At 48.3% G+C, this 23584-nt stretch overlaps 1 protein-coding gene across 7 annotated transcripts in view; it reads right to left on the bottom strand.

The window, feature by feature from the left end:
- The window catches only part of CLASP2 (cytoplasmic linker associated protein 2), a 325025-nt gene that overhangs the window by 166751 nt on the left and 134690 nt on the right, over window positions 1-23584 (bottom strand). For all 7 annotated transcript variants that reach the window (XM_074988197.1, XM_074988200.1, XM_074988203.1 and 4 more), the window contains exons 10-12: window positions 21924-22016; window positions 21411-21556; window positions 15493-15628 (exon numbers count right to left, since the gene is read on the bottom strand). In XM_074988197.1, coding sequence (XP_074844298.1) covers window positions 15493-15628; window positions 21411-21556; window positions 21924-22016 — 375 coding nt within the window. The remainder of the gene's footprint in view (window positions 1-15492; window positions 15629-21410; window positions 21557-21923; window positions 22017-23584) is intronic.

The following is a 23584-nucleotide window of genomic DNA, read 5'->3' as shown; positions in this document are numbered from 1 at the left end:
CTCCACCTCCTGTGTTCTGCAGCTGCACCATCGGAAGGACCGGAGAGCGCCGGCGAGGTGTCAGTGGTCCCAGACAGCCCACCGGGGCCATCACTCTAGGCCAGCCCCTTGGTGGAGGACCGACCAGCCCCACAGCAGGGACGACGGCGGACCCAGCCCCACCACCCGACGGTGACAGACCCCCAGCTGCTGGCCGTCCATCGCTGGCAGCTGGAGGTCGCCGAGCAGCGGCTGCGGGTGGAGGAACGCCACCTCCAGCTGCAGGAGTGGGCGCTGGCCTGGTGCCAGGAGGTACGGGGGCCTTTATGCGGACATTCGATTGTATTGCCAACTACCTGGCCCCCCATGCCACGCCGTCAGCCGCTGCACCTGCCCTGCCTGCTCCACCCACTGCGCCACCCGCTGCGCCATCCGCCATCGCACTGCCACCCGCCACCGAGGGCCCTTCTGCCAAGGGGGACCTGGGGCCAGCTGACACCCGCCGGCCGTATCTACTGGCCCGCCTGACCCCCAGCCAGCCCCGGCCAGGGCTGAGGCCGAGGCGTGGGTTGCGGCCGCCCACCCCCAGCACTGGACCTTAGGGGGTGTGGGGCCCAGGACATGACCCCCCTCCTCCCCTTTTGTATATATTCCCCGCAGTTTATTGTAATTTTGTAAATAGTTTTTATAGTAGACCCCTGTTGCTATGCTGATCCTTGCCCCCCCATGTACATAGTTCTCCCCTTCCTTGTCTTCCCCTTTCATCTTATCCTTATTTATAATACATATATATATGTTTGATTTTGCCTGTAAATAGTTAGTCTTGATAATAATAATAAGAGTTCTACAGATATTTGATTTGACGAGCAAATGTCTGCTTTTATTTACAAGAAAAGTGGTGGGGTGTGCTCTTGGGTGCTCTGTGGTGTGGGCACAGGGGCAGGGAGTGTTGTGGAGGATGGGGGGGGTGTAGGGGGGGCCTGCCAGCATTCACCCTGCGGACTCGTCGAACTGGGCCCACAGGGCCTCCCGGACCTGGGTCCCGTCGGGGTCCACCTGGCGACTGGGGGCAGCGGGTGGCTGCACATTGGCCCTGCTGGCCTCCACAGCCCAGCCCTGAAAGAAGGCCTCCCCCTTGATTTCCACGAGGTTGTGTAGGGCGCTGCACGTGCCCACAATCTGGGGAATGTTGGTGGGGCCCGCATCAAGGTGGGTGAGGAGACACCTCCAGCACCCTTTGAGGTGGCCAAATGTGCGCTCCACCACCTGGCGCGTGTGGTTCAGGCGCATGTTGAAGCGCTCCTGGCTGGCTGACAGATGGCCCATGTAAGGGTGCATGAGCCAGGGCCGGAGGGGGTATGCTGCACCTGCGATGACGCAGAGGGGCATGGTGGTGTCCCCCACAGGGATCTCCTGCTGGGGGATGTAGGTTCCCGCCTCCAGCCAGCGGCACAGGCCCGAGTGCCAGAATACCCGGGCGTCATGGGTGCTGCCAGGCCAGCCCACATAAATGTCCAAGAAACGGCCCCGGCTGTCCACCAAGTCCTGGAGGACCACTGAGTGGTAGCCCTTCCTGTTTAAGTAGCGTCCTCCACTGTGCTCCGGGGCACAGATGGGGATGTGGGTCCCACCCAGTTGCTTTGGGGCTCTGGATAAGTCCAGGGTGGCAAAGCCCGCGATGGCGGCATCCGGGTCCCCCAGCCTCACGAGCCTGTGGAGGAGCACGGCACTGATGGCGCGGATGACCTGCAGGGGAAGCACATGGGAGAGCATCAATGAGGGATGTGCAGGGTGTGTGTGGCCCTACCCTGCCATGGCCCTCCTCCCCTCCCCTCCCCTCCCCTCCCAGGGCTGCCTCCCCCTCCCCCCGTGGGTCCTCTTACCTCCATGAGGACAGCCCTGACGGTGGCCTTGCTGACGCTAAACTGCTGGCCCACGGATCGGTAGCTGTCTGGAGTGGCCAGCTTCCAGACAGCAATGCCGACCCGTTTCTCCACGCTGAGGGCACACTGCATGAAGGTGTCCTGGTGCCTGAGTGCAGGGGTGAGCCACTGGCATAGCTCCAGAAATGTCTGCCAGCTCACGCGAAAGTTCTGGAGCCAGCAGTCGTCGTCCCACTCTCCGAGCACCAGCCGCTCCCACCAGTCGGTGCTCGTGGGGTAGCTCCACAGACGGTGGCGCATGAGGTCGGGGGGGGTGCTGCAGGTTTGGGGGTTGAGTCCTCCTCCCCTGCGGGCAGCTCCTCCTCTGTGGCAAGGATGTGCTCAGCTGCCTCCTGCATGGCATGGAGCAGGGCGAGCACTGCTCCTGCAGGGGCGGCTGGGTGGACCTCTGGCTGCTGCTGCTGCTGGGGGTCCATGCCTGCGTCGCTCAAGGTGTGCGTGGCTATGGCTCTGCAGACCGCGTGCTGTGCAGGGAGAGTGTGTCTGGGAGGGGCCCTTTAAGGGAGCAGCTAGCTATTGCCCCAGAAGCACTAGTCTGCCCTGTGACCCTGTCTGCAGCTGTTCCTGGCACCCTTATTTCCATGTGTGCTACTTTGGCGTGTAAACGTTCCCTCGCAGCGCCTATTTCGATGTGGTGCTGCCCAACGTCGACGTTGCCAGCCCTGGAGGACGTGTAGACGTTATTCATCGAAATAAGCTATTTCAATGTAGCGCGCACGTGTAGACGTAGCCAAGGAAAACAAGAGAACACCACTGACCATCACACATAGCCCCCACCTAAGGCCTCTCCAGCGCATCATCAGTGATTTGCAACCCATCCTGAACAATGATCCTTCACTCTCATAGACCTTGGGAGGCAGGCCTGTCCTCGCTACAGGCAGCCTGCCAACCTTAAACAAATCCTCACCAGCCACTACAAATCACAAACCAGTGACTCTAGGCCTGGAACCAGCCCCTGCAACAGTCCTCGCTGCCAACTCTGCTCACATATTTACACCAGTGACATCATCACAGGACCTAACATCAACTATACCATCAGGGGCTCCTTTATCTGCACATCTACTAATGTAATATATGCCATCGTGTGCCAGCAATGGCCCACTGCAATTTACATTGGCCAAACTGGACAGTCTCTCCGTAAAAGAATAAATGGACACAAATCAGACACCAGGAACGGTGATGTACAGAAACCTGTGGGTAAACACTTCAATCTCCCTGGACATTCAGTGGAAGATTTAAGGGTGACAGTTCTGAAACAAAAAAGTTTCAGAAATCAAATGTGCGGGTAAAGGAGCCCCTGATGGTATAGTTGGTGTTAGGTCCTGTGATGATGTCACTGGTGTAGATATGTGAGCAGAGTTGGCAGCAAGGACTGTTGCGGGGGCTGGTTCCAGGCCTAGAGTCACTGGTTTGTGATTTGTAGTGGCTGGTGAAGATTTGTTTAAGGTTGGCAAAAAATCAAATGGAGAATGAAATCTCTGAGCTGCAATTTATTTGCAAATTTGACTCCATTAACCATGGATTAAACAGAGACTGGGAGTGGCTCGCAGCTTACAAAGGCAGCTTTTCTGTGTTGGGCACTAACAGTTCCCCATTAGACTCTGACAAAGGCTCAAGTCTGATCTGACTTGTTTTTTCCTCTTTTGATAAGTACTGTTGATACTGGGCCATTTCCACCTTGCTGAATAGACCCTGTCAGCTCTGGCCCTCCCTCTTACTGGAATCCCACTCTTTAAATACCCCTCTGAAACCAACCCCCCCACTCATGCATCTGATGAAGTGAGTCTTTGCCCATGAAAGCTTATGTTCCAACATATCCGTTAGTCTATAAGGTGCCACAAGACTTCTTGTTGTTCTTGAAACAATAACAGGGTTATCAGGGAAGGTGTGGATCCATTACTGGATGAGAGAAATAACCTGATGATAGATGATCAAAACAAAAAAGCAGTAAAGTAGCACTTGAAAGACAAACAAAATAATTTATTAGGTGAGCTTTCGTGGGACAGACCCACTTCCTCAGACCATAGCCAGACCAGAACAGACTCAAGATTTAAGGCACAGAGAACCAAAAACAGTAATCAAGGTTGTCAAATCAGAAAAAAAATTATCAAGGTAAGCAAATGAGAGCAGAGGGGTGGGGGGGAAGAGTCAAGAATTAGGTTAAGACAAATATGCAAAAGAGCCCCTATAGTGTCCCAGAAGATTCGCATCCTGGTTCAAACCACTTGTTAATATGTCAATATGAATATGAAAGAGAGTTCAGCGGTCTCTCTTTCCAAAGCAGCGTGAAAATTCTTCTTCAGTAAGATGCAAACTCTTAAGTCATGAACAGAATGGCCCACTCCATTAAAATGTAGACTAACTTGTTTGTGGATCAGGAGTGTTTTGATGTCCGTTTTGTGCCCATTAACTCTTTGTCTGAGAGAGTCTGAACACTGTCCAATATACAAAGCATCTGGGCATTGTTGGCACATGATGGCATATATGATGTTAGTTGAGGAACATGAGAATGTGCCCGTGATTCTGTGACTGACCCGGTTAGGTCCAGTAATGGTATCTCCAGAATAGATATGTGGACAAAGCTGGCAATGCACTTTGTTGCAAGGAAAAGTCCCAGGACTGGTGTTCCTGCAGTATAGACGGTGGCTGTTGGTGAGAATCCTCATAAGGTTGGGAGGTTGTCTGTAAGAGAGAACAGGCATGTCACCCGGGGCCTTCTGGAGTGTGGCATCCTGATTAAAGATAGGTTGTAGGTCTTTAATAATGCGTGGCAGTAGTTTGAGTTGGGGGCTGTAGGTGATGACCAGTGGTGTTCTGTTATCGGCTTTTTTGGGCCTATCTTGGAGTAGCTAGTCTCTGGATATTCATCTGGCCCTGTCGATTTGTTTTTTTTATTTCTCCTGGTGGGTAGTTCAGGTTTATGAATATTTGGTAAATATCTTATAGTTTTTGGTCTCCGTCAGTAGGATCAGAGAAAAATGCAATTGTACCTAAGGGCTTGACTGTAAACAATGGATCTAGTTATGTGTGCAGGATGGAAGCTAGAAGCAGGTACGTAAGTATGGCGATCAGTGGGTTTCCAGGAGAGTGTGGTACCAATTAGGCTATCCTTGATGTGTACTGCAGTGTCCAGAAAATGTATCTCTTGCATGGAGTAATCAAGGCATAAGTGGATGTTGGGGTGCAGATTGTGGAATTCTTCTAGAGACTCTGTACCATGGGTCCAAATCATAAAGATGTCATCAATGTATCTTAAGTAGAGAAGGGGTAATAGGGGACGAGAGCTGAGGAATTGTTGTTCCAGGTCCACCATAAACATATTAGCATTTTGTGGGGTGATGAGGGTGTGTATAGCATTCCACTAATCTGGAGATATCAATTGTCCCCAAATCGGAAATAACTGTGGGCGAGAAAGTTACAGAGGTCAGATACCAGATTGGTTGTGATGACATCAGGGATGGTATTCCTGAAACCTTGTAATCCACCTTTGTGTGGAATATTAGTGTACAGAGCCTCTACATCCATGGTAGAAAAGATGGTGTTGTCAAGAACATTTCCGATGCTTTGTAATTTCCTCAGGAAGTCAGTGGTATCTCGGAGATAACTGGGAGTATTGGTGGCATCGGGTTCGAGGAGGGAGTCCACATAACTGGATAGTCCAGTGGTAAGGGTGCCAATACCCAAAATGATACATCCAGGATTCCCACGTTTGTGGATTTTGGGAAGTAAATAGAATAATCCAGGATGGGGCTCAGATGGTGTGTCTGAGTGAATAAGGTCCCGAGCAGCAGCAGGGAGTTCCATAAGTAGCAGTTGTAATTTCTTTTGGAATTCCAAAGCGGAATCAGAGGAGAGAGGTTTGTAAAATGTGGGGTTGGAGAGTTGTCTGGCTGTCTCCTGTTCATAGTCTGATTTATTCATGATGACAACAGCACCCCCTTTGTCAGCTGGTTTGATTATAATGTCTGGGTTATTTTTGAGACTCTAGACAGCATAGTGTTCAGCACAGTTGAGATTACGTCTCATTTGGCATTGTTTGCGTATAATGTCAGTCTGAGCACGGTTGCAGAAGCATTGCACATAGAAATCCAGACTTTCACTATGGCCGTCAGAGGGAGTCCACATAGAGTTGTTGTTCTTCTTTTGGTGTTGGTAGGGGGGTGTTGAGAGAGTCAAACTGTTGTTCATAGTTGTGTTGGAAGAATTCCTTTAGATGGAGGCGGCGAAAGAAGGCTTCAAGTTCACCACAGAATTGTATTAAGTTCGTGGAGGAAGTAGGGCAGAAGAAAAGACCCCATGATAAGAGAGACTCTTCTTCTGGGCTGAGTCGGTAGCTGGAAAAGTTAACAATATTGTTAGTTGAGCTGTCGTTATTTTAGTTGTAGTATCCTGAAGTATGAAGTAATTTAGAAAAATGTATTTTCTTCTTTTTTTGTAGGAAGTGGAAGTGTGTTTTATAAATTTCTTGTGTAGTCAAAGTAAAGCCTCATTCTGTGGGGTCTTGCATGGATGCCTGTTTGTTGATTAGAATAATCCAGTTCAGAGAGTTCATTCTTAATCATCTTTTGTTTATTGTAAAGAATTTTGATCAAGTGGTTCCTCAGTTTCTTAGAGAGCGTATGGCATGCATGCTCGCTGTAGTCGGTGTAGTACGTTGATTGTAATGGGTTTTTCACTGTCAGTCCCTTGGGTACAATGTCCATTTTCTTGCATTTGGACAGACTTCAAACTCTCTCAGACAAAGAGTTAATGGGCACAAAACGCACATCAAAACGCTCCTGATCCACAAACCAGTTAGTCTACATTTTAATGGAGTAGGCCATTCTGTTCCTGACTTAAGGGTTTGTGTCTTATTGAAAAAGAATTTTCACACTGCTTTGGAAAGCGAGACTGCTGAACTCTCTTTCGTATTCAAATTTGACACATTAACATGTGGTTTGAACCAGGATGAGACTCTTCTGGGATACTATAGGGGCTCTTTTGCATACTTGGCTTAATCTAATTCTTGACTCCCATCCCCCACTCTCTGACTTGCTCACCTTGATCATTTTTTTTCTGATTTGTCAAACTTGATTACTATTTTTGGTTCCCTATGCCTTAAATCTTGAGTCTGTTCTGGTATGACTATGGTGTGAAGAAGTGGGTCTGTCCCACGAAAGCTCACCTAAAATTATTTTGTTAAGTCTTTAAAGTGCTACTTGACTGCTTTTTTTTTTGATAGTATAGAGACTAGCACAGCTTTCTCTCTCCTAATGATAGATGATGTAAGAAAAGCTGAAGTAGTCAAAGCTTTTTTTGCCTCAGTCTACACTGACAAGGACTAGTCCTACACCATGGTGCTAGACAATGTAGTATGGGAAGGTGGAGGACAGCTGCTGGTGAAGAGGGAACAAATTAAGAGATACCTAGGAAAACCAGATGGACACAAGGCCATGGGTCTGGATTTAATGCACCTAAGGGTACTGAGGGAATTGGCAGACTTCATTGCAGAGCCTTTGGCCATTATCTTTGAAAACTCTTGGAAATGGGAGAAATCCCAGATGACTGGATAAAGGTAAACGTAGTGCCCATCTTTAAAAAAGGAAAGAAGGACAATCCAGGGAACTATAGACCAGTCAGCCTTACCTCAGTCCCTGGGAAAATAATGGAGGGGACCCTCAAGGAATCCATTTTGGAGCACTTGGAAGAGGGGAAAGTGATCAAAAATAGTTAACATGGATAGTTAACAGGGCTTTGGATTCTTCAATCATGGGACACTGCTCCAGGCACAAGGATTATTGGGAAGAGATCGGGTCCACCTTACCAAGAGAGGAAGGAGCATTTTCGCAAGTAGGCTTGCAAACTTAGCAAGGAGAGCTTTCAAGTAGGTTTGCTGGGGGAAGGTGACCAAAACCCTGTGGGTAGAAAGGAACTTGGAGGCCGGGAAGAAATGTAAAGAGAAAAGTACAACAAAAGTGGACCCTTGGTTCCAGTAGTGAGGGCGGGGAGATCGACTGGTTATCTAAGATGTTTGTACACCGATGCCAGAAGCCTTGGTAACAAGCAGGAGAAATTAGAAGCCCTGGCTCAGTCCAAGAACTGTGACTTGATTGGAATAAGAGAGACTTGGTGGGATGACTCGCATGACTGGAGTGCTGCCATGAAAGGGTATAAACTGTTCAGGAAAAAGAGGCAAGGGAGAAAAGGAAGAGGAGGAGTTGCACTGTATGTAAGAGAGCACTATTATTGCTTGAAACTCCAGTACACAGAGGGAGAAAAGCCTGTTGAGAATCTATGGGACACGCTTAGTGGTGTAGGCAGCACTGGAGATGTGGTGGTTGGTGTCTGCTACAAGCCACCAAACCAGGATGAAGAGGTAGATGAGGCTTTTTTTGGACAACTGAGAGAAGTTTCCAGATCACAGGCTCCTGTTATCATGGGGGACTTCAATTACCCTCACATCTGTTGGGAGATCAATATGGCAGTACACAAGCAGTCCAGGAAATTTCTGGAGAATGTTGGGGATCACTTCTTGGTTCAAGTGCTGAAGGACCCGACCAGAGATTGTACGCGGCTTGACCTGCTGCTTACAAAAAGGGAGGAACTAATAGGGAAGGTAGAGGTGGGGGACAACCTGGGAAGCAGTGATCATGAGATGGTAGACTTCAGAAAAGCAGACTATGACTCCTTCAGGAACCTGATGGGCTGAATCCCCTGGGATGTTCTTATGAAGGGAAAAGGAGTCCAGGAAAACTGGCAGTATTTTAAGGAAGCCCTATTGAAGGCACAGAAAAACACTGTCCCGATGCACAGCAAGAGATGTAAATATGGTAGGAGACCAGACTGGCTTAGTGAGGAAATCCTTGGAAAACTTAGGCACAAAAAGGGAACTTACAAAAAGTAGAAACTGGGACAGATGTCTAGAGAGGGGTATAAATATATATCTCGAGAATGTAGGGCAGTTATCAGGAAGGCGAAAGCGTGACTGGAATTGCGACTCACGAGGAATGTGAAGGATAACAAGAAAAAAGTTTCTACAGGCATGTTACCAAGAAGAAGGTGATCAGAGAGGGTGTGGGGCCCCTATTGGATGAGGGAGGTAATCCAGTGACAGATGATGTAGGGAAAGCTAAAAGTATTTAATGCTTTCTTTGCCTCTGTCTTCAAGGACAAAGACAGCTCCTGGACTACTGCGATAAGTGACGGATTGTGGGATGAGGGTAGACAGCCTTTGGTGGGGAAAGAACAGGTTAAGAGCTATCTACGAAGGCTAAATGTACATAAGTCGATGGGCCCGGACCTAATTCATCCTAGGGTTCTGAGGGAGTTGGCGCATGTTGTTGATGAGCCCTTGGCCGTTATCTTTGAAAAGTCGTGGAGACTGGGAGAGATCCCAGATGATTGGAAAAAGGTAAATGTAGTGCCCATCTTGAAAAAAGGGAAGAAGCATGATCCAGGGAACTATAGGCCAGTCAGTCTTAAATCAGTCCCTTGAAAAATCATGGAGAGGCTCCTTAAGGAAGTCATTTTGAGACACTTGAAGGAGTGGAGACTGATCAGGAATAGTCAGCATGGATTCATGAAGGGCAAGTCATGCCTGACCAATCTGATTAGTTTCTACGATGAGAACTGGCTCTGTGGACAGGGGAAAAATCAATGGATGTGATTTGTCTGGACTTTAGCAAAGCTTTCGATATGGTCTCCCACAATATTCTTGTTGGCCAGTTGAAGGAATATGGATTGGATAAATGGAAGGTAAGATCGATAGAGAGCTGGCTCGAAGGTCGGGCCCAGAGGGTAGTGATCAACGGCTCAATGTCAGTATCGCGGTCGGTTTCTAGTGGAGTGCCCCAACGTTCGGTTCTGGGTCCTGTTCTGCTCACCATATTTATCAATGACCTGGATGAGGGATTGGACTGCACCTTCAGCAAGTTTGCGGATGACACTAAGCTAGGGGGAGAGGTAGATATGCTGGAGGGTAGGGAGAGGGTCCAGATTGACTTAGACAAATTGGAAGACTGGGATGCAAGAAATCTGATGAGGTTCAATAAGGACAAGTGCAGAGTCCTGCACTTGGGCTGGAAAAATCCCCAGCATTGTTACAACTGGTGTCTGACTGGCTCGGTACTAGTTTTGCAGAAAAGGACCTGGGAGTTGTAGTGGATGAGAAGCTGGACATGAGTCAACAGTGTGCCATTGTAGCCAAGAAAGCTAATGGCATATTAGGTTGCATCAAGAGGAGCGTTGCCAGTAGATCCAGAGAAATGATTATTCCTCTTTATTCGGCTTTGGTGAGGCCGCATCTGGAGTAGTGTGTCCAGTTCTGGGCCCCCAATTATAAGAAGGATGTGGATACACCGGAGAGGGTCCAGAGGAGGGTGACCAAAATAACTAGGGGGCTGGAGCATATGACTTATGAAGAAAGGTTGAGGGAATTGGGACTGTTTAGTCTGCAGAAGAGAAGACTGAGGGGGGACTTGATAACAGCCTTCAACTTACTGAAGGGAGGCTGCAAAGAGTCTGTTCACAGTGGTCACGGATGGCAGAACACGGAACAATGGTCTCAAGTTGCGGTTGGAAAGGTCCAGGCTGAACATTAGGAAAAACTTTTTCACTAGGAGGGTGGTGAAGCATTGAAATCGTCTACCCAGGGAAGTAGTGGAGTCTCCACCCCTGGAGGTGTTTAAGTCTCGCCTTGATAAAGCCCTGGTGGGGCTGATCTGAAGTGTTTGGTCCTGCTTAGAGCAGGGGGCTGGACTGGATGGCGTTTTTACGTCTCTTCCAGCTCTACTGTTCTATGATTCTATGATTCACCAAGGGCAAGCCCTGCCTAACCAATCTGATTAGCTTCTATAACGAGATAACGGGCTCTGTGGACATAGGGAAGTCAGTGAATGTGATATACCTTAGCAGCAGTATAGAGGAAAGAGACCTATGGATTATGGCGGATGAAAGGCTCGATATAAGTCATCTGTGTGCCCTTGTAAACAAGAAGGCTAATGGCATACTGGGGTGCATTAGGAGGAGCATTTTGCACAGCTCTAGAGAAGCTATTGTTCCCCTCTGTTTGGCACTGTTGAGGCCACATCTGGAACAGTGTGTCCAGTTGTAGGCACCCCAGTATAGAAAGGATGTGGTGAAGCAGGTTCAGTGGAGGGCAATGAAAATGATTACGGGGCTGGAGCACATGACCTATGAGGAGAGGCTGAGGTATTTGATTTTTGGTTGTTTAGTTTGCAGAAGAGAAGACTGAGGGCTGATTTAATAGCAACCTTCAATTTCCTGAAGGGAAGCTCTAAAGACGATGGAAAGAAACTGTTCTCAGTGGTGACACAAGGAGCAACAGTCTGAACTTACAGAATGAGAGAAGTTGGTTGGATATTAGGAAAAGCTACTTAACCTGGAGGATGGTGAAGCATTGGAATACATTGCCTAGAGAGGTGGTGGAATGTCCATCCCTAAAGATTTTTAAGTCCTGGCTTGACAAAGCCCTGGCTGGGACGACTTCGTTGGGGTTGATCCTGCTGGAAGCAGGGCGCTGGACTCCATGACCTGCTGGGGGAGAGTCCAGGAGTTGAGGTGAGTCTGATTAATCTTTGATGCTGAGAGCATGCTTGATAGAGGCTCCTAACTACTAGCTCTGGTTAGGCTGGAGGGGGACCAGACTTCCTCTCCCCCAGCAGTAGGAAGGTCTGTGGCTATCTGCCAAAGGCCAGCTTTGAAAACAGGGAAGAACTGACCATGGCAGATGACGCCCCTCCCCCGCATCAATTTTGTGACCCCCCCGCTACTCCCCACAACCCTCCTTTCTCCTGGTTATGATACCAGGAAAGTTCAGGTGTAAATATCTGAAAACAGGAAAATTTAAAACTCTCTTCCCATGAAACTGAGCAGAACGTACTGTGAATTTGTAGGGCTGTAAATATATCCCATGTAAAAGTGAATTAACATATTAAATCCATGTGAAAATGTGTAAGACAGTGCCTAGTAAAGCATGCAGAAGCACTGCATAAAAAGTTTAAAAAAGGTTATAAATAATATAGACTGCATAAACTTTAAAAAAAACGTATTAGCAACCCATTCTGTGCTTCTGAATGTTTGATACAACTGTTTGAACCTTTTCATAACAGCAGTTATTAAAAATAAATTAACAGAGAAAATTACAGAATATCAACGGATGTTGTATTTTTATTTAATATTGACTTTCAAAAATTAATATACATTTATTTGTACTTTGTACTCCTTTCATCAATTTGATCAACATGTAAGGCACGTGGTAAAGAGATCCTAGTATGGAAGGAAAAACTTTTTATAGGCAACAGCCTTATTTTAGAATAAATAGAGCTATTTATATCATTACAGGCATTTCAGAAAAATGCATCACAAAATTTAGATGATTGAATATTTCTGAAAAAAAGAATATTAGCTGAGGGCTTGCTATAAACTGTCTTCAATATTACACTAACAAGATATCTTTAATGTTATGAACAGATACTTTTAAAAAAAGGATCTAATTTCAACATCTTAAATACTGAAACCAGTGCTCAACTGCTTAAGGTAAATCCCATCTCTCTGGTGGTGGGAGGGACTCCTCATGCTGGTGTCTACCCTTGTCACAACCTGCCTCTACTGTTTTTTACATGGAAAAGAGACTACACTGTGCACAGCGACAAGGCAGGGAATAAGAAACACAATGAAAGCGCTAACAACAATAGAGGTGGGACTAAATCTCCTTAAGCCTGTTCAGAGACTGAAGCCGCTGGAGGATAAGTGGGATCTCTTATTTCACAACATATGACACCAGTACCCCAAGATCCATGCTGGCAACTAGCTGATCTCTAGGGCGATGTCTTCGCTTGCCCCCGGAGGGGGCATGGTGATCAGTCTGATCGAAGAATACTAATGAAGTGCTGCAATGAATATGCAGCACTTCATTAGGCTGATTCTCCCCATTGGCAACTTTGAAGTGTCAAACTTCAAAGTGCCGGCATGCCATGTAGCGGTGGACACTTCGAAGAATTTTGGGGAGTAAAGGCACTGTGAAGTAGCACGGGCACTTTGAAGAGCCTACAGCTACATGGCATGCTGGCACTTCAAAGTTGCCACAGGGAGAATCAGCCTAATGAAGTGCTGCATTTTCATCAGAGCACTTCATTAGTATTCTCCGATCAGGCTGATTACTTCTTCAAAGGCAGCAAGGGTAGACATAGCCTTGGAGGCGTTTAAAGTGTTAACTTTGGCCTATCAAGTCCTAAAGGCCTGAGATCTGTCCCCAACAGACCACCTCTCCCACACTCCCTGCAAAGCCTGACCACAACAAACAACATCAGTCAAGGTGCTTGACCATTTGTGATCTGAGACAGAAGTCAGGGTGTAGCATGTTTTCTGTGAGGATCCTTTGGCTCATTTCCAGTGTTTGATACAAGAGAGCCTAAATTTGCTGACTTTCAAGGCACACTGCAAAGCTATGTATTTGATAGGGTTTCAGGGCACACTGGGATAGTAAATTTGGCAATCATAGAATTCGTATCTGATATGCTATCATCTGTTGTTCTTTTGTGGAATACAAATGTAAGCACGGGCATAGGCCTTATTTTTGTATTAAACTGCAATAGGCAAATGATTGGTTATATTCACTTTTCAAATCATACCCCCTAACACCTAACTAGCCTGGCATAGAGTTTGGCATCTGTGAACAACCAGAATAGTTATTTTGGTGTGTACAGGCATCTCAACTCATGCCTCAGTAACTGAAAAAAACTACTCCTTCTTCCTCGCCTCACTGTGCACTTAGACATCGCACAATGAACTGAAAGAAAACAAAACAAAAACAAAAAAACACCAAAAACCCACCACCCATGGCCCTTAGCACAAGCAGTAGTTATTAGGTTCTAAGGGACAGCTAGGTGCGGATGCCTTCAACACACTCGTAACTACTAAAGATGAACAGACCTCTAACAACTTCAAAACCAAAACAAACAAAAAACACTTGCTGCAGCTGTACTGTGAAGAAGGTCAGTGTAAAAAAGTAAGTACTATGTATACAGGTTAAAGAAAATCACAGCTTGTTACATATACACTGCAGGTAGGATTTTTTTTTTTTTTAAATAAAATAGATGTTTTGCTTACTAGGAAGTTCACAGTTTAATTCACTTTGTCCTTCCCTCAAGGTAACGTTATTTCTTTGTACATACTTAAATAGCTCAATCTGGCAAAACAGTAATGAAATGTACTCGCTCTTCCCGTATCTTGTCCCTCACTCTTTACCATGATGGTGGCAACAGATGATGAATAATATTTGCCCAAGGTAGACTTTACAGCTCAGTGATTAAAACAATGACTACGTACACATGGATTATACACTCATCTTTCGCTACACGGCACAATTGGTTCCCAACTTTCCACTCATAGGCAAAAACTCCTAAGGACACTAAATTACCATTATATACACGTTGAAGTCTCTGACTGGTTCCTAGTGCTCCAAACTTGGCAAAGGAGTGGCAGCATACGGAGCTGCTTTTGAAAGGTAAGTGAACCTTGGGTTTGGGAACAGGTGGGGGATGGGTTGGAGAGGGTTAGAGGCTGGGGGCAGTGTGGAGCCATGAGTGGGAGAGAGGGTTAAAAGCTGATGGTGGCTCCGGTGGAGGAGGTGGCGGCTCGTTCCTCCGGGCTGCACGGGGGGAGACAACAGGCCGGTGGTTCGGGAACTGGGCTGGGGTGGGTGTTGGGAGTGGGCTGGGCCGGGAGGTACAGGGGGAGCTGCGGGCCAGGAGAGTGCTGGGCCGGGGGGGTGCACAGGGATCTGCAGACCCGGGGTGTGTTGGGAGCAGGCCAGGCTAGGGGGCAGGAGTGTGTGGGAAGCTGCATGTTGGGGCAGTGTTGGGAGCAGGCCGGGCCAGGTTGTGCTGTGCACCAGGGGAGTGTTGGGAGTGGGCCAGGCAGGCTGGGCCAGAGGGTGCAGGTGAAGCTGCAAGCCAGGGAGGTGAGGGTGTTGTAGAGCTGGCTGAGCCAGGCACTGCAGTGAGTGGCTCGAGGCGCCTGACTGCATGGCTGCAGGAATGCGGCCGCCCCGCCATGCAGCAGGAGCCGCTTTGACAGGAGCAGCTGGAGGTACTGGCAGCTCCTCCAGGCTACATCAGAGATATGTAACTCTAACTTATCTGAGTGGGTGGGTTAGGGGACCGGGGTAGGTGGGTGCTGGGAACGGGCCAGGTAGTGGGGTGGGGGGAGGCTGTGAGCCAGAGGGGGGGAGGGGGTGTCAGCCTATGGCAGGTTGGGGCAGCAGAGCTGGTGGGGGGGGGTGTCAGGCTAGGGCAGCAGAGCTGGCGGGGGGGCGGTATCAGGCTGTGGCAGGTAGTAGCCACGCGGGGGGGCGGGGGTGGTAAGCCTCATATTAGCGGTGGGAGTTCACTTGTCTAGCGAACAAAGGAGAGTATGTGTGTTCCTCATTTTAGTGAATACTTGTAAGTAAAGTACTCTTTTAATGACGGATGAGTGCCTATTAAACTGGCCATGTATTTATGCTAAGAGTAGCAACAGTGTTACTTTTCAATGAAACAAACCCATAAATCATCATCAGAGGCTTACTTACACGAATGACAAATCTGATTGCTGCACAGCCAGAAGTTGCCATAACTTTGGCGCTGTTAGGGACCAGATTAAAAAGAGTAGGCACAATGGCTTCAGCCCCATGGTCAAACTTGTTTCCCAAAACTGTTGAAAGATGACTGTTAAGGAAATGAAATAAAATTAGTAAGTAAAAATTCATTTTATGGCTGCAAAACAACAAATGTAAAGTTAATCACACATTTCAAAGATTAATCTTTACAAACAATGGTTATAACGGTACTTAGTTTATAATTTGCAAGTCTGTAACTTCCTAATGAGAGAAGATGCACAGAATTCATGAATATCGCAGTGTTTACCTTGCAGACAACCTGGAAGCTGAAACATTAATACATAATTTTCTCTCAGGGTTCTTTATAATGAATAGTACATACAAAGTACTCCATTAATGCGTGTTCAGTTACTTATGACTGACCATTGTTTTTGGTTTTCACCATACTACGACAGTATAATCCTGGGGAGAAAAAGAAATCTATGTGGCTGTTCTCAAGCATACTAAGCGCTCATTGTAAATGCAACATATTGGCTACATCTACACTTGCCCCATTCTTCGAAGGGGGCATGGCAATCAGGGTGATGGGAGATTACTAATGAAGTGCCGTGATGCATATGCAGCACTTCATTAGGCAAATCCTCCCAAGGCAACTTCAAAGCCTCAAACTGAGAAGTGCCAGCATGCTGTGTAGCCACAGGCACTTCCAAGTGCCCACGTTACTTCTAAGGGCCTTTACTCCCCAAAAAGGCACTTTAAACTTGTCACGCGGGAGAATTTGCCTAATGCATCGCAGCACTTCGTTAGTAGTCTCCCATTACCCTGATTACCATGTCCCCTTTGAATAAGGGGGCAAGAGTAGACATAGCCATTAAAACTGAAATGGAAAAAATAATTTCATATATTTAATCTAACAATATTAAATGACATTTTGAGGTTTGTGTAATTTATCCAGTCACAGGCAAAAAGATAAAATTTGTCAAAGTTACCAAGCATGAAATCTGCAGTCCCTCCCTTACTCATTTATTCAAGAACTGTGGCCATAAATTCAGAGTAGATTATGATTTCCATACTCATAGTAGTTTAATTCTCCACTGCTGGGAGCCAATAGGTTTCGCCAGTGCAGAGCAAATGCAAAAAGCACTTTTAATCAGAAGCTAGTGACATACTGTCACCAGGATTAAATAATGTCAATGAAAGCAGTGAAAAGGGGGAGTGCCTGTCTATTCTGTTGTAAAGTACAGATAAAGTCTACTCCTCCTTGTGCAGCTTTGAGTATAGCATAAACATTAAAGCTGTGTCTACACTTGCACAAAATATCGAAATAAGCGGCCCTCTTTCGAAAGAGCAGGAGGAGCATCCACACATGTAACACTGTCTTTCAAATGGCAATCGAAAGAACAGGGTGCAGACATTGAAATCCGAGCCCTGATCCCAGATGAGGAAGATCAGTCCCTTTCGAAATACTAAGTTGGAAGAGTACATGTGTAGATGCTCCACAGTCTGCTTTTTGGAAATACGGGTCCGCCATGGTGCCGCTCAGCTGAAGAGCAGGGATGCGCCAGCTGGCAGCAGCAGGGCTCTATGGTCCCTGAGTTCAGCTGCCTTAAAGCCACACGCACGCAGGAAACCCGTGGCAGGAAGCTGAGAGCGTGCTAGGAGCAGCCTCTGCATGTGCTCCAGCACCACACTCCAGCATCACAGCATGGCCAGCAGCCAGCCTCCTCGCGAGCCCCATGCCCCCCCAACCCCCCGCCGAGCCCCCACAGGGCTGCCAGGGGGAGGAAAAAAAGGGCCCCCTCCTGGATGGAGCAGGAGCTGCGGGACCTCCTCAGCCTGTGGAAGGACAAGAAGGTCCTGCACGAGATGGAGGTGACATGGCGCAATGCCACTGCCTGGCTCAGGGCCTCCTGACCGGGGGCCACCCAGAATATATCACAGAGCAAGGATGCTCCAAGGTCAAGGAGCTATGGCAGGGCTATGCCCAGTCCGGGAACCAGGATGGCTGCTCCAGGGCATCTCCAGGCACATGCCCCTTTTTCCAGGAGCTCCTGAGGCATCCTGGGCCCAGGGACAGCTCCCCATCCCCGGCATTCCTGGACACCTCAGCTGAGGAGCTGCAGGTGGAGGAGGAGCAGCAGCCCAGACGGGGGACCCAGGAGGGCGCGGGAACCACAAAGTGGTCGAGCAAAGAGGGGGACCTCACCATTGTCATCCCCTCCCAGTCCTCCAGCCGGGCAACCGGGAGACAGACATCATCGAGGGATCCTCCAGTACACACGTGGAGGGGCACACACCACGGTGAGGGCGACGCAATGGCTAGTCGGCCGCACGCAGGATGGGTGGTCCCGGACCGCGCACAGACAAGCCCCCACATAGTATGCAGCACCCCGTGCTGGCCCACCAGCGATGCCCAGCACTTGCCTTCAGTGGACAGCACAGCACAGCACAGCCACACAGGGGAGGCGGCCGGTCAGTGCTGGACAGCACCTGGGGCCTGCACAATGCAGGCCAGGAAGGGCCACCTGCATGAGATCCCCTTGGCTGCAACCCCAGGCGGGTAGGCCCAGCCCGTAGGGGGCGGGGGCCCCATGGAGTGGGCTCAGGCAGGTGGGCCATAGCCAGGTCCCCTCCCTCCGGGGCACATTACTAACATGCTGTTCCCTACTCCATACAGCCGCACCATCCGTGGGCTGGGAGACTCCTGCGCCATCCTTCGTCCCCTAGAGCAGCCCTCAAACGTGCCTGGACGCCACCCCACGCAGTGTGCTGAAGGGCCTCACGCCGGGCCGAGGAGGACCCAGCCAGCTAGCACCAGACTGAGGTGGCTGAGTAGCACCTGAGGCTTACCGAGGTGGAGATGGAGAGGTGGAGGGCGGCCTGGGAGAGTCTGCTGACCACTTTGGAGGGCACTGGATAGACATTGCCCGCCTTCTGCACCCCCCAGGCCCACTCTCTGGCCTTACCTGGCGGTGCTCCCCGCACCCGGGGAGGCAGGAGTTCCAGGGGCCAACAGGGCTCACGGCTCACCACCCCTGCCCTGGAATGAGCTCCCTACCCCCTACCAAGATAGATTCCCTCCATCCCCGTACATAGTTACCAACATGGTCTCGCTAAATGTTTATTTTAATGTTCACCACTTCGTGCTATGCTCCTCAGGAGGATGGTGGGTGGTGGACGTGTGGGTGCGGTGGTAGTGGGGCTGGCGGCTGCAGGGACAGTGGGTGGCTGATGTGTGTGTGCATGCGGGTCAGAGGTGGCTGTCGGCAAAGGCCTGCCTGAGGGCCTCCCGTATGTGGTGGCTGTCCTGATGGGCCTGGCAGAGGGGGCAGTGCCTGGCTGCTCATAGCCAGGGCCAGCTGGAGGGCGCCCCCCGGGGACATAGGAATTCCCCCTTTCCCTCCACAACAGGTGCCCACCACCTGGGGCATGTTAAGGACCCCAACCTCCAGCTGCATGTGGAGGCACCTCCACCACCCCTTTAGGCGCCGAAGGACCGCTCCACGCCGTTGCAGGCGTGGTTGAGGCGCTGCCTGAATGCCTCTCGGGTGGGGTCAAGGTGTCTCGTGTACAGCCTCATGAGCCACAGCTGCAGGGGGTATGCTGCATCTGCCACCAAGCAGAGTGGCATGGTGACTACCTCCGCCACCAGGATCTCCCGCAGGTGGACGAACGTGCTGGCTCCCATTCGTCTGCAGAGCCCTGAGTTCTCGAAGACCCAGGCACCATGGGTGCGGCCAGTCCAGCCCACACAGATGTTGGTGAATCGGTCCCTCACGTCCACCAGGCCTGGAACACCACTGAATGGTAGCCCTTCCTTGTGACGTACTGGCCCAGCGCTGTGGGCACAGATGGGGATGTGCATGCCATCCAAAGCGCCAATGCAGTTCGAAAAGCCCAGGTGCCAGAAGCTGGTGACGGTGTCGTCCAGATCCCCCAGGTGGACAACCCTATGGAGCAGCATCGTGTTGATGGCTCTGACAACCTGCATGATAGGGGGAGGGGGACGTGCTCTAGTGCAGGTGGCGGGTGATCTCCCCCGCACCTTGGGCACAGCCCCATCCAGCCCCCCTCCCCTCTCCCATCCGGCCCCTTGCAGCAGAGGGTTCCCCTCGCCCTAGCCCCCCCACAACCCCGGGGGACATATCACCCAGCCCTACCTTACTTCCATAAGTATGGCCCCCGACAACGGCCTTGCCCATCCTGAACTGCTGTCCCACAGAGCGGTAGGAGTCCAGGGTGGCCAGCTTCCACATGGTGATTGTGACCCATTTCTCCAGGGTGAGAGGTGGCCGCAAGCAGGTGTACTGGTGCCGGAGAGCGGGGGCGAGCCAATGGCAGATCTCATCGAAGATCTGCCTTAACATGCAGAAGTTCCACAGCCACCTTTCCTCACTCCACTGCCCCAGCCCCAGGCGGTCCGACCAGTCAGTGCTGCTGAGGTGGGTCCAGAGGCATCGAGGCACCCGGGGGGGGGGGGGGGCTTGTCAGTGTCCTGGGTGGGAGAGCCCCACAGCCCCAAGGGGACCGCCCAGCCACCCGATGAGATGGAGTGCGGCTGCAGTGATAGTGCACAGCACTGCCAGCAGTGCGCCTATGATGAGGGTGTCCTCTTGCAGGAGCTGTCGCTGTGCCTCCATCTTGAGCACAAGTGGGCTTTGCCGGGCTGGGAACGGCTGGGCAGCACTCGGTTCGTGCAGCGTGGAGGGTGGGGGCCCTTTAAAGAGAGTGGCTGGCAGCAGCCCCAAAGGGCTTGTCAACCATGGGACCCTGTCCACGGCATTTCCTACCTCCCTTCTTTTGAAAGAGGGCTTGGAGCCATGTGGACGCTCTCTTTCGTAAGACCGCAGTGACACTTTGAAAGAGCAGATCAAAATGTCGATCCGCTAATGGCGTCAGGTGCTTCCTTTCAACGACCGCTATTTCAACCGCTGGACGTTGATTTTCACCCTTTTGAAAGGATGCTCATGTGTATACACAGCTTAAATATATTTGACTAAATACACGTAGCTGATAAAATACTGAAGTTACTTATTTCATATCTATTTTGAATCAACTGACTATGAAATATTATGGGCCTGCTTCAGAAAATGCTACTTGGCTCAGTGCTTTGTTGACTATGAGTAGTCACACTGAAGTCATGATAACAAGTACTCTAAAGTGTTTTGAGCTGTGGGCCACAAATTTTGAGTAAACAGTGATTACTGCAAGGTGTAAACACATACACTTTGGTTGTCAAAAGGACAGAAAGGAATAACTAAAATGACTCATTGTTTGTTCTGTGTGTTTTTTTTTTAAATCAAACAAATGCACTTCAGACCTGAAGAGAATGTAAACTTGGTTTCAACCTAAATGAGATTTCTGAAGGTCATTCAAGACTTCATATGCTGCTCAGAACAAATAATTTTGACAATGCATTATTGAAATATAAAGAACATGAATTATTCTCAATAGAAAATTGAAATAAAACGTTAATGTGGCTACATCTATGCTTAATTCACGATACGTTCACATATCTTTTCCAGCTTTTGTAAATTATTTTAAATTTAATATTTCACTTAATAAATATTCCCCTGCTGTTTTTATATATATGCGCACCTTTCAAGCTGATTTCTTATTCAACCAGAGTAAAGCGCATCTTTTACACCATGGAAAATAATTACAGTTAAAATTAAGAGTGCTGACTTGGATAACATATATTGTTTTTATCACTTTCGATCCTTATTTCACCCTCCAACTACGCATCACGCACAGAAACTCAACAATGCTATTGGCACAGCCAAGATGTACGTTGTAATCAAAGTTGCTAGCCATGTACCTTATTTAGCTCTAGTTCAATTTAAAACCAATATCATACAAAACCAGGCAACATCTATATCACTCATACTTACGCTACAGTAATGCATGCTTCTCTAACCACCTGGGATCTAAGATCCTTAGCTGATAATTTAAAAGCTCCATCCAACAACCGTAGATGCTGGAAAAAGCAGTCATACTGGGCAGCTCCAGCCACAAGCAGAGACCGGACTTTCTTGAGCTACAACAAAATTAAGAGTTATCAGTGTTCCTGACTGCACAGATGTTTTAAGATATGTGAAGCCTACAGGCAAGTGTCACTATTTTTAGAGCACATATGCAAGTATATGTGCACACAATTTTGTACATATGCGGACCAAAAGAGGTCCTTCAGAAAAATTATCACAAACGCAGTTTGAAATATATTTCAGAATTTTTTTTTAAAAAAAACAGCTATTCTAATCATATACCACCACCATTTAAAATTTGAACAATTCAACCTTTAAAAGTATATCTATCATGAAAATGTCTTGAATTACTCTCAGTTGTAAACACCACTTTGTGACATCTCTTTCAGGACAGATAATCTGTTTGGATGAGAAGCATACCGCATTGGTTCGCTGATCCCAGTCATGTTTGTCATCTGAGAGAATTTCCCTGATTTTGTTTAATGTTTCTTCAAGCTCTCTACTTGAATAGATCTGAAATTTTAAAATCAAATAAAAGGTAGATTTAATATTTCCAAGTTTATCTGAAGAAAAGGAAAAAACTCATTTTAGACTTAACAGAACTATAATTTTGAAAACATTATGGACAAAACTCCAGAGGCAGATTGTAGGGCAGTTTCCGTTTTAGAACAAATTTTTATTTACATGCACACCTGTCATTTGAGCCCTTCTCAACACAGGAATTCACACTCTGTTTATACGTTAAATCAGTCAACAACCGAAGTGATTTATAATTTTGTTAATTTAATTTTTTTGATTCAGCTACAATTCAATGTGATTAAAATGTTTAGGGAATAGGTTCATAAGTTGTGATTAAATTTCAATCTAATTTCCTAGTATGGAAATAAAGTTGTTCTGCTACAGAAATAATATTGTAGCAGAAACTCTCTTTTTATATGCGTATATAGTACCAGCTGAACTGCTGAAATCCATAACACTCTTGTCCATTGGGACCATGGATGTTGCTGGACCAAAAAGCCTCAGGGGCCAGGAGTGGGGAGTCAGCTGAGAGTCCAGCAGCTGAGCAACTGCTACTGGGGTAGGAAGCTGACAGGGGCTGGACTGTGGTGGCTGAGAAGCCGGTGGCAGTCAGGAAGCCTTGGCCAGGGGCATAAAGCAGGCAACAGCTGGGGAAACCACAGCCATGGTAAGGCTGCTGCAGCCATAGTCAGGCCACTGCAGCTGGGGGACTGTAAAGCCAGTGGCAGCCCTGGAGCCACAGCAAGGGGGCTGGAAAGCCAGTGGTGGCTGAGAAGCAGAAGTTGCAGCTGGGAAGCAGGAGCCCAGAGCCTGGGGGGGCCAGCGGCCAAGAACAGGCTAATGCCTCAGAGGGGAGCTTCATGTGTAATGTCCTGTAAAGGCATGTAGGGAGCTTCAAGTTGCCACCTTACATATATTTATAAAAAATACATCTTGCAGAAATGCTAGGGAGGTTGCTTGAGCTGTGACTGAATGGGCTTTCACCTCCTTCTGGTAAAGACGGGGAACGGGGGGGAGAATATGAATTAGCTGTTAACTAAAGATGATGCAGCTTGAAAATCCATTAGAGAGTCTCTGCATACATAGACCTTGACCCCTTAATCAATCTACTACGGTGATAAAAAGCCCAAGTGTTTTTCATACAGCTTTTTTTCTCTGTGGAACAAAGTCCATGAGACATCTGTGGAGCGATGCCTTCTTTCTGCATCAGAAGCATGTGGCTGGGGGGGGAACCCTCCAATAAGTGAATACTATGATTCATAGGTTCAGAGGGGTAGCTGTGTTAGTATGCTAGTATCACAAACAAGTAGTCCTGTAGCACCTGAAAGACTAACACATTTATTTATTACATAATGAGCGTTCATGGATAAGATTCACTTCAAATGGTCTTACTCTCAAAATCTCATTACCCAATAAATAAATGTGTTAGTCTTTCAGGTGCTACAGGAATGCTTATTAGTCTGGTTCATGTGAAACATCAAAATTACTTTAGGGATGGGTTTCATCTGGAGGCAAAGATATACTTTCTGAAAGATGGTGTATGGTGGGTGTTTCATGAGTGC

Source organism: Carettochelys insculpta, chromosome 2 (assembly GCF_033958435.1).
Source record: "Carettochelys insculpta isolate YL-2023 chromosome 2, ASM3395843v1, whole genome shotgun sequence".
NCBI classification, from domain to species: Eukaryota; Metazoa; Chordata; order Testudines; family Carettochelyidae; genus Carettochelys; species Carettochelys insculpta.
Note: the sequence above shows the minus strand (reverse complement) of the source record. Positions and strands in the feature narration are given on the sequence as shown.